Genomic DNA, 18,278 nt, shown 5'->3' on the forward strand with positions numbered 1-18,278 from the left:
TGACTAAGAGCTTCCTTAACTCTCTAAAATTGACATAGTTTTCTACTAGCCTGAAGCAAAATAATCAAATTTCTGAAATTCAGTTATGGCTTTTGGTTTTGGTGCCACAGATTTTCAGTGGCCCCCCTTCTGGCCACCGTTATGAACATTTTCGGGGGGCACCAGTGCTTTTAGGGTTTCACAATCACATATCAATAAAAAAAAACTCTTGCACTTTACACCTCTTAGTCATCTGACAGCTACTGTGTGTGGAGTAAAAGTGTAATAAAATGAGTGTATGACACCAGACTTGCAGAATGTGTGTTACTGAAGTGCTGAGGCAACATGTGTCTCGTGATTCCCTCTCTGATCGTCTGTTAACTGCTGTTAGATTTCAGAACAACACTGCTGCTGCTGCTCAGCTGAAACTCTGAGCTGACAGAGGAACTGACAGAGGAAAGGAAATGCTGAGTCTGTTCCTGGGAGTTTGAGTGAAACTCACACTATCACACTCACACACAGAAGCAAACACACAGGAAAGCTTTGAGGGAAACATCTAAGATAGAGAAAGAGTACAAAAAAAAAAAACACAAGTTCTTTGGTTATATTCAGGAAACATATCTAGCTGGTCAATAACAGCACAAATGTCAGCCTCTGTCCCATTTTCGTGATTTGGTAATGCATGGAGCTTTATTTGTTCAGTGAGTGATTATTAACCTGAAAACTACACACTTGAATTTTGGGGAGGGCTTGTAGGAAGTTTGTTCTATTTGAATTATTAAAAAGTTTTCAAAAAATTTAGCTTGTTACTTAAATGGATAGTCAAATATACCACCTATTGTGTGGAAATAAATAAAAACTACCAGTAATAACATAAAGAGAATTAATGTGATAAGGGTTTAGGCCTGGCAGTGCAGTACACATGACAGTTAAGTTTAAGTCAAGTAAAGAGTGGACATACAGGAAATACGGTGAGTGTAACTTCAAAATAAGAGAATGATGTTTTTCATTTTTAATTGTTATTGAATAAGATTTGTAGTACATAAATATGTAATATGTAAATTAATGACCAAAAAAGTGGATAAAAAACAATAAATGCCAAATGCTAGCTAATTCCCACAAGTGCAAACCCCCAATAAATGCGTTAGACAAATAATAATAATACATACGACAATATATTAAAAAATAGATAAAATGCAAATAAATAAGTAATTCACACCAGGTAGAAATAGCAATATAATGGGAGTCGTCTGACAGCTTCCTCAAAATGAAAAATACAAATAATACATATTCAAACAGAGGTATATTAAAACGAATAAGCTAAACAAACAAAATAAATATTAAATCGATAAATAAAACTAAAAATAAGTAAAAAAAAAAAAAAAAAAAAAAGAATAAATACATAAACTAAAAATAATAATGTTTATGCAATTTCAAATACTGAGTCAATCAGTTAACTGTTCAGTTATTTACTTTAGATTATATTTCCCAAAAGAAGGTATAAACACCCTATATTATTATTATTATTATTATTTATTATTATTATTATTATTATTATTATTATTATTATTATTATTATTATTATTATTATTATTATTATGCCGATCTTTTGGATTATATTCAATATTATTAAATAATATTGTATCAAACATGAATTTCATTAATTCAATAATGCAATGAACTAATGGGAGATATTTTCATTTTGACATCAGTGTCCATTCATTTTTAAACAGTAAAAGAGTGCAAACCACTTGGTTAGAGGTCAGTTAAGGTCACTTTTTTCTTACTTTTTTTTTGTCAGTGGCACTTTTATTTTGAAAGGAAACACCGGGACAGGGACTGTGGTTACAGAGACACTCCTGTCTCTTGTAGTTGGACAGAAGTTTTGCTGGTAGAAGCATGTGATGGTGAGGTGTTGACTGATCACTGGGGGACACTGGACGGTCGGAGTGGACATGTCAGCCAGGTCGGAGCGCAAGTACCGGAGGAGGATCTCCGCAGACGGCCAGCAGCTCGGGAGGCGCCGGAGACACCAAACCGACCCGGCAGAATGGGTATCTGGACTTCTTTTACAATAGGCACCTCAGAGCAAGAGCAATATGTCGTCATGGAGACTAACTTTTGAATTGTATATCCCAAAATTAGAATTGGCGTTAGCCTATATTATTATTATCATCATCATTATTATTATCATTATAATAATATCATTATCGATCATTGATTACAATTATCTCTAGCGCTTTATGATTTTCTTTCTTTAATTTATATGAGTAACATAATTTTAAATGGACCCCAAAATAGAAATGCCCATTACTGAATTTCCACCTCAATTAAATAATAGTATTAATAATAATAATTTCAGTTACAAATTAAAATAGACTTGACTATGACTTTAACTTTCTTGAAAGACTCCCTCTGAGCATGTTGTAAGACTTATTAAAGTACCAATACACAATCAATCTAATATTTTATCTGTGATTATCTCCTCAAAAAAAACAATTAGAGTACCTAAATGATACTTTTATTGATGTATAAATTAGTGGAAAGTTATTAGATTACTTTAAAAGTGATAGTAACACCTGGTTGCTGTGATCCGTTTTCATGTTGCAAACACTAAATATTGTTCACTGTACATGCAGTCTATAGTGTGTGTTCATTATTGCTATTCTGTGTCGATTTGGGGACTTGTTTTATTAATTTGCCAATTTCCATTTGAAAAGACACAGCAGCCGTATGAGTTCTGTCCTTAAGATAACTTTGGTTACACTTGCGTCTTTGTGTGTTTGACAGTGCATGGTTTGTCCAGAGACACCCCAAGTCTGAAGGGAACTGTATCGACATGTGAGGAAAGCTTCCCAACAGGTAACGTGGTGCTTCTGATAAGCCATTTTTATTGTTGTGTCTTTATTTTTAGACGTAGGCCTGTTATCATAATAAATTTAGTATTGCAGTGTGTGGTTTGTCCAAGTGCTGTTTCTGTACCCCAACAAAGCCATTGCTCAGTTGCTGTGGGTTTACAATCAGTATCAAACACTGTGCTGTCTCAATATTTCATTACATTTATGTCTTAAAAAGTGTAAAAATATAATATCAGTGTTTTGAAGGCTACATTACTGTCAGCTGTTATACACTATAAAATCTGACAAGAATCTCTGAAACTGATTTCTGTAAAAATGTACATAAATATAACTATAAGTCTTAATTTATGTTTACTTTATATCTAATTAAGTTTACTTACTTAATTTAGGTATATATTTTATTTAGTTATATGTACTTAATTTTGTTAAGTTGTTTTAACTTTAAAATGACAAGTTTAATTAAATCAATCTTTTTAAGTTTTAGCAAGTTCAATAAACTTTACTAAAATTTACTGTGCTATATATCTGCATTCTGCTGATTGCAAACTAGTTAAACATGTTTGTATTTTCATAAACATTTTAACAAAACACAACTCGTCTTTAGTGAAGTTGTTAACACTTAGAAAGAGCAAGGTAATTGAAATGCCATTTTTAAGTTGCAAAAACTAAATAAAATTAAGTTAATAAAGCTACATTTTAAGTAAACTTAATGTTAGATATAAATTAAACATAAGTTAAAAGTAATAGTTATATTTACTTTTCTTTTTTTCTCAGGCCATTGGTTTCCAAGATTATTTTAAGTAAGATCAACTTGTCAGATTTTACATTGTAGTTTTTGTTAAGTGTTAAAATATTAAAAAAGTAATTACAAATATAATAGTTTTTTATGTCATTAAAATGTCATAGTATACGGTGTCAGAAAGATAAAATAAAATTGCAGTATGTGCACTTTTAGAATCACTGATCTAATAATTTTGTTTAAAAAAGAAAAGCTCAAAAATGGTCAGTTTATCTCCTAGGTGTCTAGGGATTTCTCCTGTGTAATCACAATCACACAGGAGAAATCTTGTTCCCAGTGTTCAATAGGTGATTACAGCCCTGCTGTGTTCTCACAATGTTATTACTTAATATTTAAACTTTTTGCATCTTTTTTAAAACACACAAGAGGCTACTGAGGTCATGCTACTAGCACTTTGCTAGTATGTTGGAGAGGAACTTAAATAAAGCAGATCAATGCCATTTAAAATATTGCTTTTAGTAAAACCGTCAGCCTGTATGAGTCTTAAGAGAACACCTGACCTGTAAAACTGAAGTGACCTCAGCTGAGAGTCATGTGGGCGAATATGAAGTGGTTTATACCTTGAACCTGTGAGTCGCTCTCAAGTCACTTATTAATCTGTGACTCAGTCACACATTTATTATTATTGACTCAAATCACTTCATAGGTAGCAGAGGAAGCTCAGTGCCATGTATTGTAATAGTTTGAGTGCATGGATGAATTATAAAGCAATTGGCCCCTGGGCACAGGCATGAAAAAGGCCCCACTACCTCTCTCACTACCTACATAGAAGCAAGACAAACACAGCTGTTTAGCCTCTTTTTTTGGTTCTTTGTTTTTGTGTTTCTTTGTAGTTGTTAAGCATATCTCTGTGGCTTTGTGTCTCTTTTTTGTCCCAGTGGTTGTTTTGCCCCCCTTTGTAGTCATTTTGAGTCTCTATGTTGTTGCTTTCCATCTTTTTGAAGTCATTTGTGTCTCTTTGTAGTCATTTTGAGTGTCCTTGTTAAGGTGTTTTGTCTCTTTGTAGTCATGTTGAGTCTCTTTGTTGCTTTTCATGTCCTTGAAGTCATTTGTTGTCTCTTTGAAGTTATTCTGAGTCTCTTTGTAGTTGCTTTCCATCACTTTGAAGTTTTTTAAGCCTTCTGTCTCTTTGAAACCATTTCAAGTCTCTTTGTGTTCATTTTATGTCTCTTTGATGTAACTTTCCTTTTCTTTGTAGTTACGTTAAGTCTTTTGTGATCATTTTGAGTCTCTTTATTGTTGCTCTTCATCTCTTTGAAGTCATTTTAGGTCTCCGTATGTTCATTTTGAGTCTCTTAAGTTATTGCTTTCTGTCATTTTTAAGTCACTTTAAGTCTTTTTCTTTACTTTTAGTGTTTTTGTTCTTGTTTTGCATGTCTGTTACTGTCCATTTGTGGTTATTTTGAATTATATTTTAGTTGCTCTATGGCTCTTTTAAGTCATTTTGTGTATCACTGTAATTTGTTTTCCTTCCTTTTTGTAGTCATTGTGAGTCTCCTTTCAGCTGTTTGCGACTTTTTATAGTCATTTTCAGTCTTTTTCCATTTTAAGTCATTTTTACCACCACAACAGAAACATCTCAGCTTATTCTTTTTTAATGAACCTTAACAAGTGTTCATAAACTACCTTTTAGGTAAGGAAATAGCAAATTACTGTGCACATGGAGATATAGGCTATTACAGCTGACCCTGTTTTGGAAGAAAAAAATCAATCTTTATTAGACTGCAAGTTAACTAAAATTAAAAGTAAGAAATTTGAAATTAAATTGGTGTATGTTAAGATAAACTTCCTGCTCTCGTCATTGCACCCAATAACTTCCTAAATCCCCAGTTGCTGCTGTTGTTACATTGACACCATTGCTTACAATGTAATGTTATCAAGTGTTTTCGATAACATCCCTAACATCCCTTGAATGTGGTTATTAAATATGTGTGATCAGGATGTGTAGTGTGTGGAACATGCGGCACAGTGACGGTTTGTTGTGTGTTCAGCTCTGCCAGTGCTGCTGGATGTGGTCAGGGGTCCTGAGCGTCTTCCTGCAGACGAGGAGTTGCAGGAAATGCTGAGAGGGAAACTGCGCATTCTACAAGCTGACAGCACCGAGGTCAACGCTCTGTTCACGGTACAGCTCATGACATAAACATGCACACACACACACACATGCACACACATTCCTGGCTACCAGACCTATATTCAGCTCCAAGCAATTTAGCTGTACAAAATTCCACTTCCTCTATAAATGATGAATGAATCAAATTGTAAAGGCTGTCTGTCTGCCTGCTTTGCCATTCTTTAGTGGACAGAATTTAAGCAGCTAAAACATTAAAAGAATACTTCACCCAATAGCAGGAAAGTTTCCATTAACTCTAAAATTGAAACTGCAAATATAAAATATGCCTAATGGAAACATGTCAATTAAAAAAAAAAAAACAACTCAAATTTCTTCATAAAAAGTTTATCATTTAATTAAACTTTTTTTCCCCTCTGTCTGTAGGAGCTGTCCACACATCTCATCTCCATCAACAGTGAAGAAAAAGTGATTTTTGTGAAATTCAAAACTTTTGAGGAAATCTGGAAGTTCACCACATATTACACACTAGGTAGATTTGGAATTGTGCTGCTATATTGCACTGCTAAGAAATCTATTGTTGCTGCTTGTAAATATGATGCCACATTTGTTCTCCTACAGGTTTCCTGGGTCGCTGTATGGAGAATCTGTTGTTAGACCAGAAGTTTTGGCTCAGTTCTTTGGAGGACCACATCGCAATCGAGGTCTCAATTCAGGAGGACACTCTTAACCTGATCTACAAAGGCATCCTCATGCAGGAAGGTACACAAGCTCGTAGATCATATGCTTATTGCCCAAAAAAAGTACTTTATAACCTCATAATAATCCAATAAAATAATGTGCAACTGAACAATAAGTCCGAACTTTATCATCATTTTATTTATCCTTTAGAGGTGTTAAAAAATTAATTTTCATTTCACATGCACAACTCTTTCTGTATGTCCTCAGGTTCATTGTTTGCTAGCTGTAGTACCAACCAGATGTTTGACAGCTCCACATCTGGAGGTGACCTGTACCTAGAGCAGGGAGACATAGCCCAGTTTGAGCCTCCCTTCCTGGGCTCAGGGTGGACAGTCCTCTGCCTGGCTGATGGAGCCCGAGGGACAGCACCCAAACCTGTTCTGGAGCCAGTCGTCCCTTTTTATCAGTGAGATCCCACACGTTTTACAAGCATTTAAGTCTTGAGAACTTTGAGAAATCAGTTCGATTTCTCTCGAAAACATGGGGGAAAAAAAGGCAAAAGCAACTTGGCATCAAAAATCCTGCATGTTATATGGCAAGAAATTTGTGGATTTAGAAAGAAAAATGAAGCAAGGGAAAAATGTCAGAAAATTATTTATCTAATTATCATAATTGTATATTTAAAACAATTTTACAAAATTATTTTATTTTTTAAGCACTTTTTTCCAGGTCAGCTCCTTGATTTTCTTGTTTTTTATTATTATTTCTCCTTTCCAGTTGTTTTTTCTTTGGTTGATTCTGCGTTCATTTTGCTATTTTTCTAGTTCTAGTAGTAGTTATAAATTTCCTGCAAATTTTAGGGTCATCTTTTCCCAAGTTGCTAATTGCATTCTTCTGATATTTTTGAAAGAAATCAGGCCAAATTGTCCAGGTTTCAAAGGGTTAACACACACAGTTAGTCTCATATAAGGGATTGTGAGTGGTTTTCACTGTTACGATACAGGAAAAGATATTAATTGTTGTTCTCTGTGGTCACCTGATCCCATCTGTCCATAGATGGTTTCTCAAATCCTGCGCAGAAAGCATTTTAGTTGGTGATGGGAAACCTGCCTGTGAATTCCCTCTGGAGTTTGGTAAGTGCAGGAAAATCTGTAGATACAAAAATAAGAGAAATCAATTCATATTGAAGGCTTATATTTAAATTGACACTTTAATTCGGCTTTTTAACTGCTTTAATATCTTACTCTTTAGAGGACAACCAAACAGTGATACTGAAAGTTATACCTGGTCTCACTGTATTTTCCTCCTTTTCTTAGCCAGAGGAACTTGTCTGGCCACAGAGGAGTACGATGCTGATGGCCCAGATGAGCTGAGCTTGGCACCTGGTGATTGCATCATCGTTGTGGGACTCCTGGTGTCTTGTTTTGATTGGTTTACAGGGAGGAAGGAGGCGACGGGAGAAGTGGGTCTGGTCAAGACAAGCCTGGTGAAACCGTCCTCTGACATCTATGCGTGAGCACATCCTCAATACTATTTTGTTAGCCATTTTAACAAAACACAAATTTTATTTTAAAAAAAAAACAATATATAATAACACTGTGTCTTGTTCTGTCCTTGTCCAACTTCTAGCTCAGAAGATATTTTTTTGGACGGAGAGGAAGGGACATTCTTCAGTCAGCAAGAGGACAAAGTCATAAAGGAAACAACTGCCTCACTGAAAAAGAAATCTCAAAATGATATTGGTCAGAACTACAAACTGGGTGAGACAGAAAGGTCACACTGATTTACTATATACAGATTTGTGTTGTTTGCAAAATATCCAACAAGGTATTAAAGCTTGATGGCAAAATATATTTTCATTGCCTTTAAACAACCCATACAAGCACAATCTGGCCTGACACTCCTATTTGCAAGATGGCATTTCATGTTTTTTCCCTCGAAACAGTTTCAAATGACTGTACAAGATTTAAGGCTCATTTAGACGTAGTCCCCTAACATACAAAAATTGTTAGGTCAGTGTCAAATGTTATAAACGTTACTGCCCTCATACTTCTATGTGTCATTTATGTTGGTGTAAGTAGCCAATAAATGGCACAGGAGGGCTAATCAAAAGATTCTGACAAAAACAAACCAGGTTACGATGGAAGAGGTCGTAATAATGTACCTTTTAATGTTGTTAAAAGTTGTTTGTTTTCTCTTACGATCGAATCTCACTTGAACTATGCCCAATGCCCTTGTAAATTTTGGTGGTAGTTTTCAGAAAACATGCACAAATATGCTTGAAATGAATGGAGAGTGTCTGTCTACAAATCTAACTTTGAGCATAAATGAGCCTAAAAGGGTCCATAGCCATGCTAGCAGCTCTGTATGTAGGCACAATAGTACCTTGGTGTAACCCATCCAAAAAATGTTTTCACAATAGAAATTAACCAGACTTTGGTTCAGTTTGGTCTGGACAAAAACTACCTCTGTTTCTTGGACCAAGGTTCCGCTGTTTGGTCTAGACCACGGTCCAGGGGAGGTTTCACCCCTGTAATCTGGATTTGGAACAAACTGAAATGTTTGAAAGTCTGGACCAAACGAGGAAACTATGAAAGGGCCCTAAGGACCGACTTTGACATGTTTTACCAGTTGTTGAGGTTTTAGGTTGTTTTCTTATTTCCTTTCTTGTACTTTGTGTTCATTCCCAGATATGATCAGTTACAAAGACTCTGAGAAAAAAACATCACGTAAGTACTGCCACTTTGAGTAAAAGTCACGTCATTGTGTTTTTTTTGTTAAATATCTCCTACATATTTTAAACATAGTTTTTTCCTCTCATTACTCTTTTGCAGCCAGCTCTTCAAGTAAAGTTGATACCCAGCAGCAGACTGACCTGAAGAGAAATATTCAGAGTATTCTTGATAAAGGCAGAGACTCACTGCCAGATTCACCAATGACCATGAATGGGACTTTAGAGGATTCTGTCCTGGCTACAGAGGAAAAAACCACAAGCCCTCCATGTTTTACTGTTTATCCAGTTGTAGAAGGAAACAACAACACTGAGAACTTCATTCCCCTCTTCTCTTTTTTGGACGGACAAGACTACAAAAAAGAGTTTGGCATTCTCTATAAGCTAAGTTCTGAACTCCTTGCCTCCTCCACCTTCACAGGTCACTCGGACGAGGACGAGCTGATTGCCTTCCTGGGCGTTGCTAGGGAAACAGCCAGGAAGAAGCGACACTTTTGGTCACAAACTCGTTTGTGCTTTCTGTTGGGTAAGCTCTGTGCTGGGAGGTTAAAGTTCAGCCAGGCCCGGGTTTACTTTGAGGAAGCCCTCAGTGTGCCGCGAGACGGCTTCACGGACCTCAGACTACTGGCCAGCATCTACTCCAACCTGGTCAGCATATACCTTTTGCAGAAGAATACCGAAAGTTTCTTTGCCCTGACAGAGCGACTTGTTGCCTTGCTATTGGGAATCCCATACTGTCTGGAATACTTAGAGGATAACTCTGCTCTTAAATACATCCTAAAGAAAGCTGTTCTCTCTCAGAACAAAATGGCAGAGGCCCGAGCTTGTCATCTATTGGCGAAGCACCACTGGAATCATTCTGAAGGGGTGAAAGCTGTTCCTTATCTTGAGAGACTACTTGTTCTTTGTGCTGAAGCTCAAAGCACATGGGGCATCTCTCCCAGTCATGAATACCTGACTCTTGGAAGGCTGTACAGTGAACTCGTACTTCCCCACCTCAGTGTCAGTTCAGCCAGGAGAGCTTCTCTGCAGCCCTCTGCTACACTGACGGACTGCCTTAGAAGCATGGTTCTAGTTTTGGATAATGTCAGTAGACTGTCTGGTATCTCACAACAGGAGACCTCCATCCCACCTCAAGTTGCTCCATGTTTATACCAAGCCCTTTCCTCAAGCAAAGTCCAAGGAGAAAGAAATGATCAGTACCATGTTCTGAGCCACCAGCTTACTCTTTGCCTTTGCCAACTCTTTTGCAAGCACAGAATGGTTGGACGTGCCATCAGCCATATGCATACTCTCATCAGCAACAGTCTAACCGCACTGCAAGTCCCTGTCTCTGTTCCAGAAAGAAATAGTGCCCTCATCTGGCTGGCATGGCTTCATATTGACAACAATCAGCCAGATCTTGCTTTGGATATCCTGGAAGCTGTCCTAGGTTCCATGCCAGAACACTGCACTACCCCCCAGGAAGGTCTGTGAGTTTCTATGGCTTATTGTCTTGAAGAATAGCAGTTACAAAGTGTTTCAGAAGCTCTGGTGTAAGGAAATATTTATAGGGACTAAGGAGCCACAGGGACCAGTCAAACACTAGACAAGTTCAATTTGGGCTTGTCTAAAATGAAGAATCTGACAGTTATGCAACATTATGTTGAATGATAAAAGACATGCACAGGTGGAAACGAGCACTGAAAACTCAAGACTGTCTCCAAGCTGTAATGCTGCTGAGTGCACAGCTAACTTAACCAACAACTCATAATTTGAAAGCCCAAATAGTTTGGAAAATGTCCCACTGGACCAAAAGCCCATTTGTACGACAGCCTGTTATTCTAAAAAAACAAATGCTCACCACTTCAGATAGCCAATTCACTAAATATATGCTCCTACTCTCCCAACTGAAAGCACACAACAGTTTATCATGCAGAATGATGTTATCAGACCCTCCCTGGCAAGGCATGGCCAGGTCTTGGCCAGTACTTGCCGCCATCGTTGGTTGGGTTGGTGAGGTTTAACCATGAGGAGTAAAATTGGTCAGGGTTAGTGAAAGAATATCAGGGCAAGAAAATCAGAATTACAGACTGTGGGGAAAAATGGCACCGAAAAGGTTCCTGCGCTGGAAATTGGCTAGAATGTAGCCTACAGGACGACCATCATTATTATCAAACACATTTTAAGAAATTTTATGACTCAACCATGTAATCTAAACTACTCACTTTGAAGTTGAAAGTGGAACATCAAAATTAGCCCTTAGTCATTGATGGTAATTTGCAGAGCTATTTCCTAGTTTAGTGTTCAACTGAAGTATGATGGTTTGTTTGACTCTAAATTTTAAGTGTTATCATGTGTTGATCTTTACTAGGGCGGACTGAGGTGGCAGGTTATGTTTGAACTGAAAAAAAGAATTGCCAGTATTAAATACGTAATAACTGATTCAAAACAATAATCAGTGTGAGATAAGTTGGCAAATGTTGATTTGAAGTCAGGCTGTTTCATAACTGTTAAACTAAATGTGTTTAATTTAACACAAAGGTGTGGTCCTAAACATGCGTGGTGTGGCACTCCGATGTATGGGTGACATCCGAAGGGCAGCAGAGAGTTACGAGGCTGCTGTGGACATCTGTCAAGAGTATGAAGACATGCCAAACTGGGCTGTGGCTCAGGCTAACCTCGGTACGATAGTTTGCATGGTTTTTACAGATGACTCTTCCAATGGAATTCAGTTCTGTCAGATGACTTTGTGCTTCTTCATTCTCATGAAGGGCTGTTATGTCTAAAGGCTGGAGCCAAAAGACTAGCACAGAGACACCTGACTGAGGCCGTGCAGCTCTTCTCTGAGCTGGATGAAGAAGGTCACATTGCGAACTTCATCACAGTGTTACTGGAGCTGGGGCAGCATTATGTGAAGCAGCACCAGCTGGACTATGGGAAAGGATGCTATGAGTGGGCTCTGCTGCTGGCTATCAACGCAAATCTGTTAGACTGTAAGTATGTAAGTCACACACGTGTTGTGTTTTCCATTGCAAGCTATCTTTTGCTATTTTCAATAAACTGAACTGGGCTCATCACTCAATGCCAGGCCAGCTGACTGCAACCCAACACCTGTGCCATCTGTATGGCTGTGAGAGTCCAGACCAGGCCCAGTGCATCATCTACAGCCAGCACCAGGTCCAGCTGCTGAGACACACAGGAGACAGAGGACAGGAGGGTGACGCACTGGAAGCTATCAGCCAGCTCTACCTCTCGCTGGGCACAGAAAGGTGCGTGTGTGAGTATGTGTGTGAATATATTATGGTCTTATTATGGTCTTATTTGCCCTTGTCAAAGATTGCTATTCAAAAAAAAAAAAAAAAAAAAAAAAGGACCAGAGCTGAGGCCAGAGGCAGTTTGTTTTCAGTTTGTCTGTTCATACATACATGCATCTCAAGAGGGAATGTCTTCAGGAGATTTTTTCAAATTTGGTACAAATGTTCACTTGGACTCAAGGATAAACTGATTAAATTTTGGTGGCCAAAGGTCAAGGTCAAGGTGACCTTGCATTCATTTCATTATTGTGAAAGTGATATTTCAAGAAAACCTTGAGGTAATATTGCCAAATTTGACACAAACATTCACTTGGACTCATCAATGAGCTGATTAGAATTTGGTGTTTAAAGGTTGAGGTTGCTGTGACCTTACTTTGTCCTTGACTCAAAGTGGATGTTTGGTCAAATTTGACAAAATTAGAGATATCACATTCATGCAAATGACAAATATGTAAGTACTTACGGACAATCTGAAAACAAAAAAAACACCTGACCTGTTAGTTTGAAGGTGTTGATGATGAGTTTAAAGTATAGTGCAATAGGACTCATCTAAGCTTTTGAATGTTTTTAGGGCATACAGGGCAGCTCTGGACTACACCAAGAGCAGTCTGGGTATTTTCATTGACCTGGGCTGCAGGGAGAAGGAGGCGTATGGCTGGCTGCAGGCGGGGAAGATCTACCACCTAGTGGACCAGACTGAACTTGTGGACCTTTATGTCCAGGTCCGAGAGCAGTTTGTGTCATGTCTATTAGTTGCAGCACAATCTACAAATCTTTTGAAACTCAATTATGATCTGTATTAAGTGCCAGTATATTGACATTTCTAAAATTGAACTCAGCTGCAGACAGAGCCGTCCATTAAAGACAAGCCTTTACTTCTATTTCCTCGGATCCCCTTTTAATTTACTCAAAACCCCTTCCTGTTGTCAACATAAATTCATTCATTCATTCATTCATTGTCCGTAACCGCTTGTCCTCGTAAGGGTCGCGGGAGGGCTGGAGCCAATCCCAGCTGTCATTGGGCGAGAGGCGGGGTTCACCCTGGACAGGTTGCCAGACTATCGCAGGGCCGACACATATAGACAGACAACCAGTCACACTCACATGCACACCCACAACAATTTAGAGTCAACAATTAACCTGACATGCATGTCTTTGGACTGTGGGAGGAAGCCAGAGACCCCGGAGAGAACCCACGCAGAGAATATGCAAACTCCCCACAGAAGGGCACCCCAAGATCCGAACTTTGCCCCTCTTGCTGTTAAGCATCAGTACTAACCACCACGCCACCGAGCCGCCCTAACTTAAATTCAGTGTGATTTCACAGTACTGATTCACTATATTTCAGCTCTAACTAAAATAACAATGTGTATTTTTAGTGCCCTTTTGTGGCCATAAAGCCCTAAGCAGCTGCTCAGTTGGTTTCAGTTTTGTTACCTTGGTCAGGTAAACTAATCTTTTTTTTCATTGATGTCATTGTCAGGCAGCTCAGGATGTTGCTCTGAGTACAGGAGACACCAAGTTCCTTCTGAAGCTTCTGGAAGCTGCAGGAGACATTTTCTTCAATAGCAACCAGGACCGAGACAAAGCTATCACCTTCTACAGGGTACAGTCAGAGTGAAACACTGAGCTCATACAAACATTTCAAAATTGTTCTTAGTATTTCTTACACTTCTTGCTTCTATTCGCCTATATCCATCGGCACCTTTTATATAAATCTCAGTTAATTCTTATGTAGGTTTAACCCTTTAACACCTGGATCCACATCAGTTTTCTTTTACAAATTTTTAAACCTCTGAAACCAGAGAAAAATAGCTTGATTTCTTTCCAAAAAAGGCAGAAAATAATATTGAGCAACAAAATTAGCTGGGGGGAATTATTATTATTATTATTATTATTATTATTATTATTATTTATAATTATATATTAAGAATTATGTCACATAGTGTATATATACTTATACATACAACTGTTTTCATGTTTATTTTCAAATATTTTTTTTTTGTAAATTTTTGCAAATTTTTTGCTAATTTTTGGGCCTGTCTTGTTAAGTTGCTTGTTGCCTTCTTCCCACGTTTTTGCAAAAAATAAAGCAAATTTGCTCAGGTTTCAGGGGTTAAACCATTCATCCATGTTTGTGAAAAATGTTTTATCCATTAAACAGCCTTAGGCCTTTGTTGTACTATAACAGTGTTACTGTTTTGTTAGGAATGATGGTTAAAAAGAAAATAAGACCCAAATTGTAATAAATCTGGAGTTATCCTTTAAGCCTATTTGGTGTCCTGTGTATTTGTGTATTCCACCATGTAGGACCGTGCCCTTCCCATCGCAGTGAAGAGCAGCAGCGTGCACTCCAGGCTCAGGTTGTGTAATAAGCTGACTGAACTGATGCTCAGTCTCAAGCTGTATGAGGAAGCTTTGGAGTTTGCGCAGACTGCACTACACATCAGTATCACACTGGGTATGGAAAACCTCCAACGTAAAATTTTTCTATGTTTGTTTTAAATTTGTGGACCACATCTATTAAAAAATCAAATTATCAGTATGAAATGTCATGATATTCTTTATTGCTCTGAACAGAGCCCTGACAGTTTGAAGTCATGTGCTATAGTTAAATACAAGTGTCTTTCTTTGTGTTTGATTGTTCATCCAGGTGAGCGTCTGAATGAGCGAGTGGCTTACCATCGTCTGGCCTCTCTGTACCACTGTCTGGACCAGTATGAACTGGCTGAACACTATTACCTAAAAACCCTGACCCTATGTCCGACACCTCTGCTGTTTGATGAAGAGACACTGTACTATGTCCGAGTGTACCGGACGCTGGGGGACATCATATTCTATGACCTGAAGGTAACAGATTGAAGGTTTTTGTTTTTGTTTTACATTTCAAATTGAAAAGGGAATTCCTTCCTAATATGTGACATTTGTTATATGTTATTTATCTTGGATCAGAGTTCTATTGGATGTTCTAGCCCGCTTTCACAGAAGGAACTATGGTCTTAACGTAACACTCCAGCCATGGTTTCTGGTCCAGTTTCAGTACTTAACGCTGTTTGCTAGCTGAACAAGCAATTCTTACTTAAGCACTTGAGACCAGTTCCTGTGGCTCTGAAGAAACCAGATCTGTTGTCTTGTAAGCTTCTAATTTAGTCACCAATTCACCCAAGAGTCACCATCATTTTTGTTAGCCCTTGATCTAAAAATCACAAGTTAATTATTTTGTTGTCTCGGGTATAAAATAGTTTCTTCAGAAAGAGGAAGCAAATAGTTGTTTTCATCAGAATGCTTTGTGGCCAATTGCCAAAAAATGCTACCTATTCTTTTTACACTGTGCACAACGCACCTGCAACATGAATTAGACCTCACGTCTAGCTAAATGTTGGTAATCTGCCAAAGGTGCGACATCATCGTTTTGATAAGAAGTGTATTTGTTAACTCTAAGATCTCTCTCTAAAAATGTTTTAGTCCCAAACATTTTGATTCTTTAATGACCTAAGAAGCAAATGATGGCCAAAACCATAAAGCCAAAAAGTTTGTCACCTATGTAGAAGATATGATCTGCTATGTAGGAGTTAAAGTTCTGGTTTATTGATTAGGCTGTTTTGAGAGTGAGAAAGCCTTGCAGAATGAATCACTAAGTGCACGAAACAAATGCACTGAAAAATCAGCCAAATGCAGCATAGACAAAAGGTTTTGCCTTCTTAGTTAACTAACTACAAACATCTGCTGTAAAACATGTTGGAACTGTGCAGTGGTGCCTGCAGGACCGCCTGCTCATGATGTCTTCTGTGACTTCAGCACAGGAAAGGCAGGACTCAAATGCACAACTCAGACCAGGTGAAATCAGCAAAACAAGGTTTATTCCAGGCAGAGGTCGGCACATGTGAAAGCAGTCAAACTCGAAAAACAAGCAAGGTTCAAACAAGAAAATGCTATGACAAAGCTATGAAAAAATGCTGGTACATGAGCTAGGAACATCAACAAACTGGCAACAAGACAAGCCACAAAGGGGGAATATATGCAGGACTAATGGGGAGTGATTAGACACAGGTGCGGGAGACACAATCAGGGATCAGGTGCACACAGACGAGGAGTGGGCGGGGCAGACAGGAACCTGGAACAGAGACAGAGGTGAGTGATCACAAAATAAAACAGGAAGACAAGACATGAAACATCAGGGAGAAAATAAAATACTTAACAGACAGCGGAACCTGACAACAACACATATTATCTCCAACATAGGAGATTGAGGAAATTTTCTCCAACACAGGAAATAAGGGAAGTTTTCCCCTAAATCGGAGATAAAGTGTTTGGCTGACATTGTCAACATTTTTACCTTTCGTCTCAGAGCTTCCATAATGATGAATAATTTGACTCAGTTTTTAAAGATCTGTACATTTTTTACATTATTTTTTTATGTTATCTCTACAGGACCCGTTTGACGCTGCAGGCTATTACCACCTGGCTCTAGCTGCAGCCATGGATCTGGGCAACAAGAGGTCTCAGCTGCAGCTGTGCACCCGCCTCGCCACCATCTACCACAACTTCCTAGAGGACCGGGAGCTCTCTCTCTTCTTCTACCAGAAGGCTAGAGCATTTGCGGCAGAGCTGAACGTGAGGAGGATTAATATCTCACCGGATCAACAGTATAGCAGCGCCTCACAGTACAAGACCACCAGACAATAGGAAAGACACTTTGAGAGGTCAAATCTTTGTTTCATACGAAAAACTAAACTTTAGCAGATGGCTGGATGAATGTTCTTTTTTTGGTACATAGAAAAATATGTTTCATGAGAAGCATTATGTCTTAAGCATTAAAACAACAGCACAAATTTGACGATTCCCAAAGGAAACCCCACCTTCAGAACCTTACTTGGATAAGATAATATTCATCTATTGCATTGTGAAAACTGTATGTTGCACACATTCAAAACATCAGGATTCAACTTTACTCAGGCCTCTGTCAATCCACCCACAGAAAATGTATAAATAGATAAATATAACCTAGAATATTGTATTGTAATTGTGTGTAATTGCCTTAAAAATTGGGTCGATGTGCACAGTCATTTATGAATTTTATTCCTTTCCTTTTTGTCATTTTTTTTGGAAGGAGAAGAAGAATGCAGATTTCAACTGATCACTCAAACACATGTACATCAGCTGCATATAATGAAATCTTATGTTTTCTGGTACTTGTTTTAATATTCCTTATCTGGTGGCTTGCTCCTATGTTTTCAGTTAGAGGCTCTATGTCCAAGCAAAAAGTTATAAAGACAGGAAACCATTACGGAACAGTGGTATCATTAAACTGCTTATCAGCTGGCTAAGTTAACTTTGGGTTTTCTTCTGCAGCCACAAGCATATTTATGTAAAAGAGACAGAGCTGTAAATTAAAGCTGTTAATCATCAAAGCCATGAGAGTAAGTATTTTAGTTCGGACCACATTAGTCAAAGAAAACTTAATTTCCATTTGCAGTATGTTATTTGGCGGTATGGCTCTGCTCTTGGAGCTCTCTGCCCTTCCTCGTGCCTACATGTAAAGCCTAGGGCAGAGAGAGCACCTCTCCACCCTTCATGCGCCTACGAGGAAAACCAAGGGCAGAGAAAGCACACTTCTCTGCCATCCAACAGCGCACAAGGAAAGTCAGAGGCAGAGAGAGCAAACCTCCCTGCCCTTCCATGTGCCTGCATGAAAAGCCTAAAGCAGGTAGAGCAGCAAACAAGACTTGACACTGATAAGTCAGACACAGCATGAATATGAGGAGCTGAGGTGGAACCAGGTTGCAAAGTGACATGCTGAAGAAGCAGCAACAGTAAGCAGGCTAAAGCAGTTTAAATAGGATGCCCTGAAATGAGATTTACAAGT

General features: G+C 38.3%; 1 protein-coding gene across 1 annotated transcript; it reads left to right on the top strand.

Moving 5' to 3' along the window:
- The first annotated feature begins 1,867 nt into the window (after positions 1 to 1,867).
- On the top strand, positions 1,868 to 17,807 carry LOC121961912 (SH3 domain and tetratricopeptide repeat-containing protein 1-like). Its single transcript, XM_042512019.1, is given in 20 exon segments — positions 1,868 to 1,989; positions 1,992 to 2,033; positions 2,770 to 2,841; positions 5,628 to 5,758; positions 6,131 to 6,236; positions 6,326 to 6,466; positions 6,653 to 6,851; positions 7,442 to 7,518; positions 7,702 to 7,897; positions 8,015 to 8,145; positions 9,076 to 9,114; positions 9,220 to 10,584; positions 11,640 to 11,780; positions 11,870 to 12,091; positions 12,187 to 12,367; positions 12,984 to 13,134; positions 13,896 to 14,018; positions 14,723 to 14,873; positions 15,066 to 15,262; positions 16,844 to 17,807. Coding segments are annotated over 20 exon segments (3,975 nt in total). The 5' UTR covers positions 1,868 to 1,934; the 3' UTR covers positions 17,099 to 17,807.
- Positions 17,808 to 18,278: the final 471 nt, after the last annotated feature.

Source organism: Plectropomus leopardus, chromosome 23 (genome assembly GCF_008729295.1).
Source record: "Plectropomus leopardus isolate mb chromosome 23, YSFRI_Pleo_2.0, whole genome shotgun sequence".
Taxonomy (NCBI): Eukaryota; Metazoa; Chordata; class Actinopteri; order Perciformes; family Serranidae; genus Plectropomus; species Plectropomus leopardus.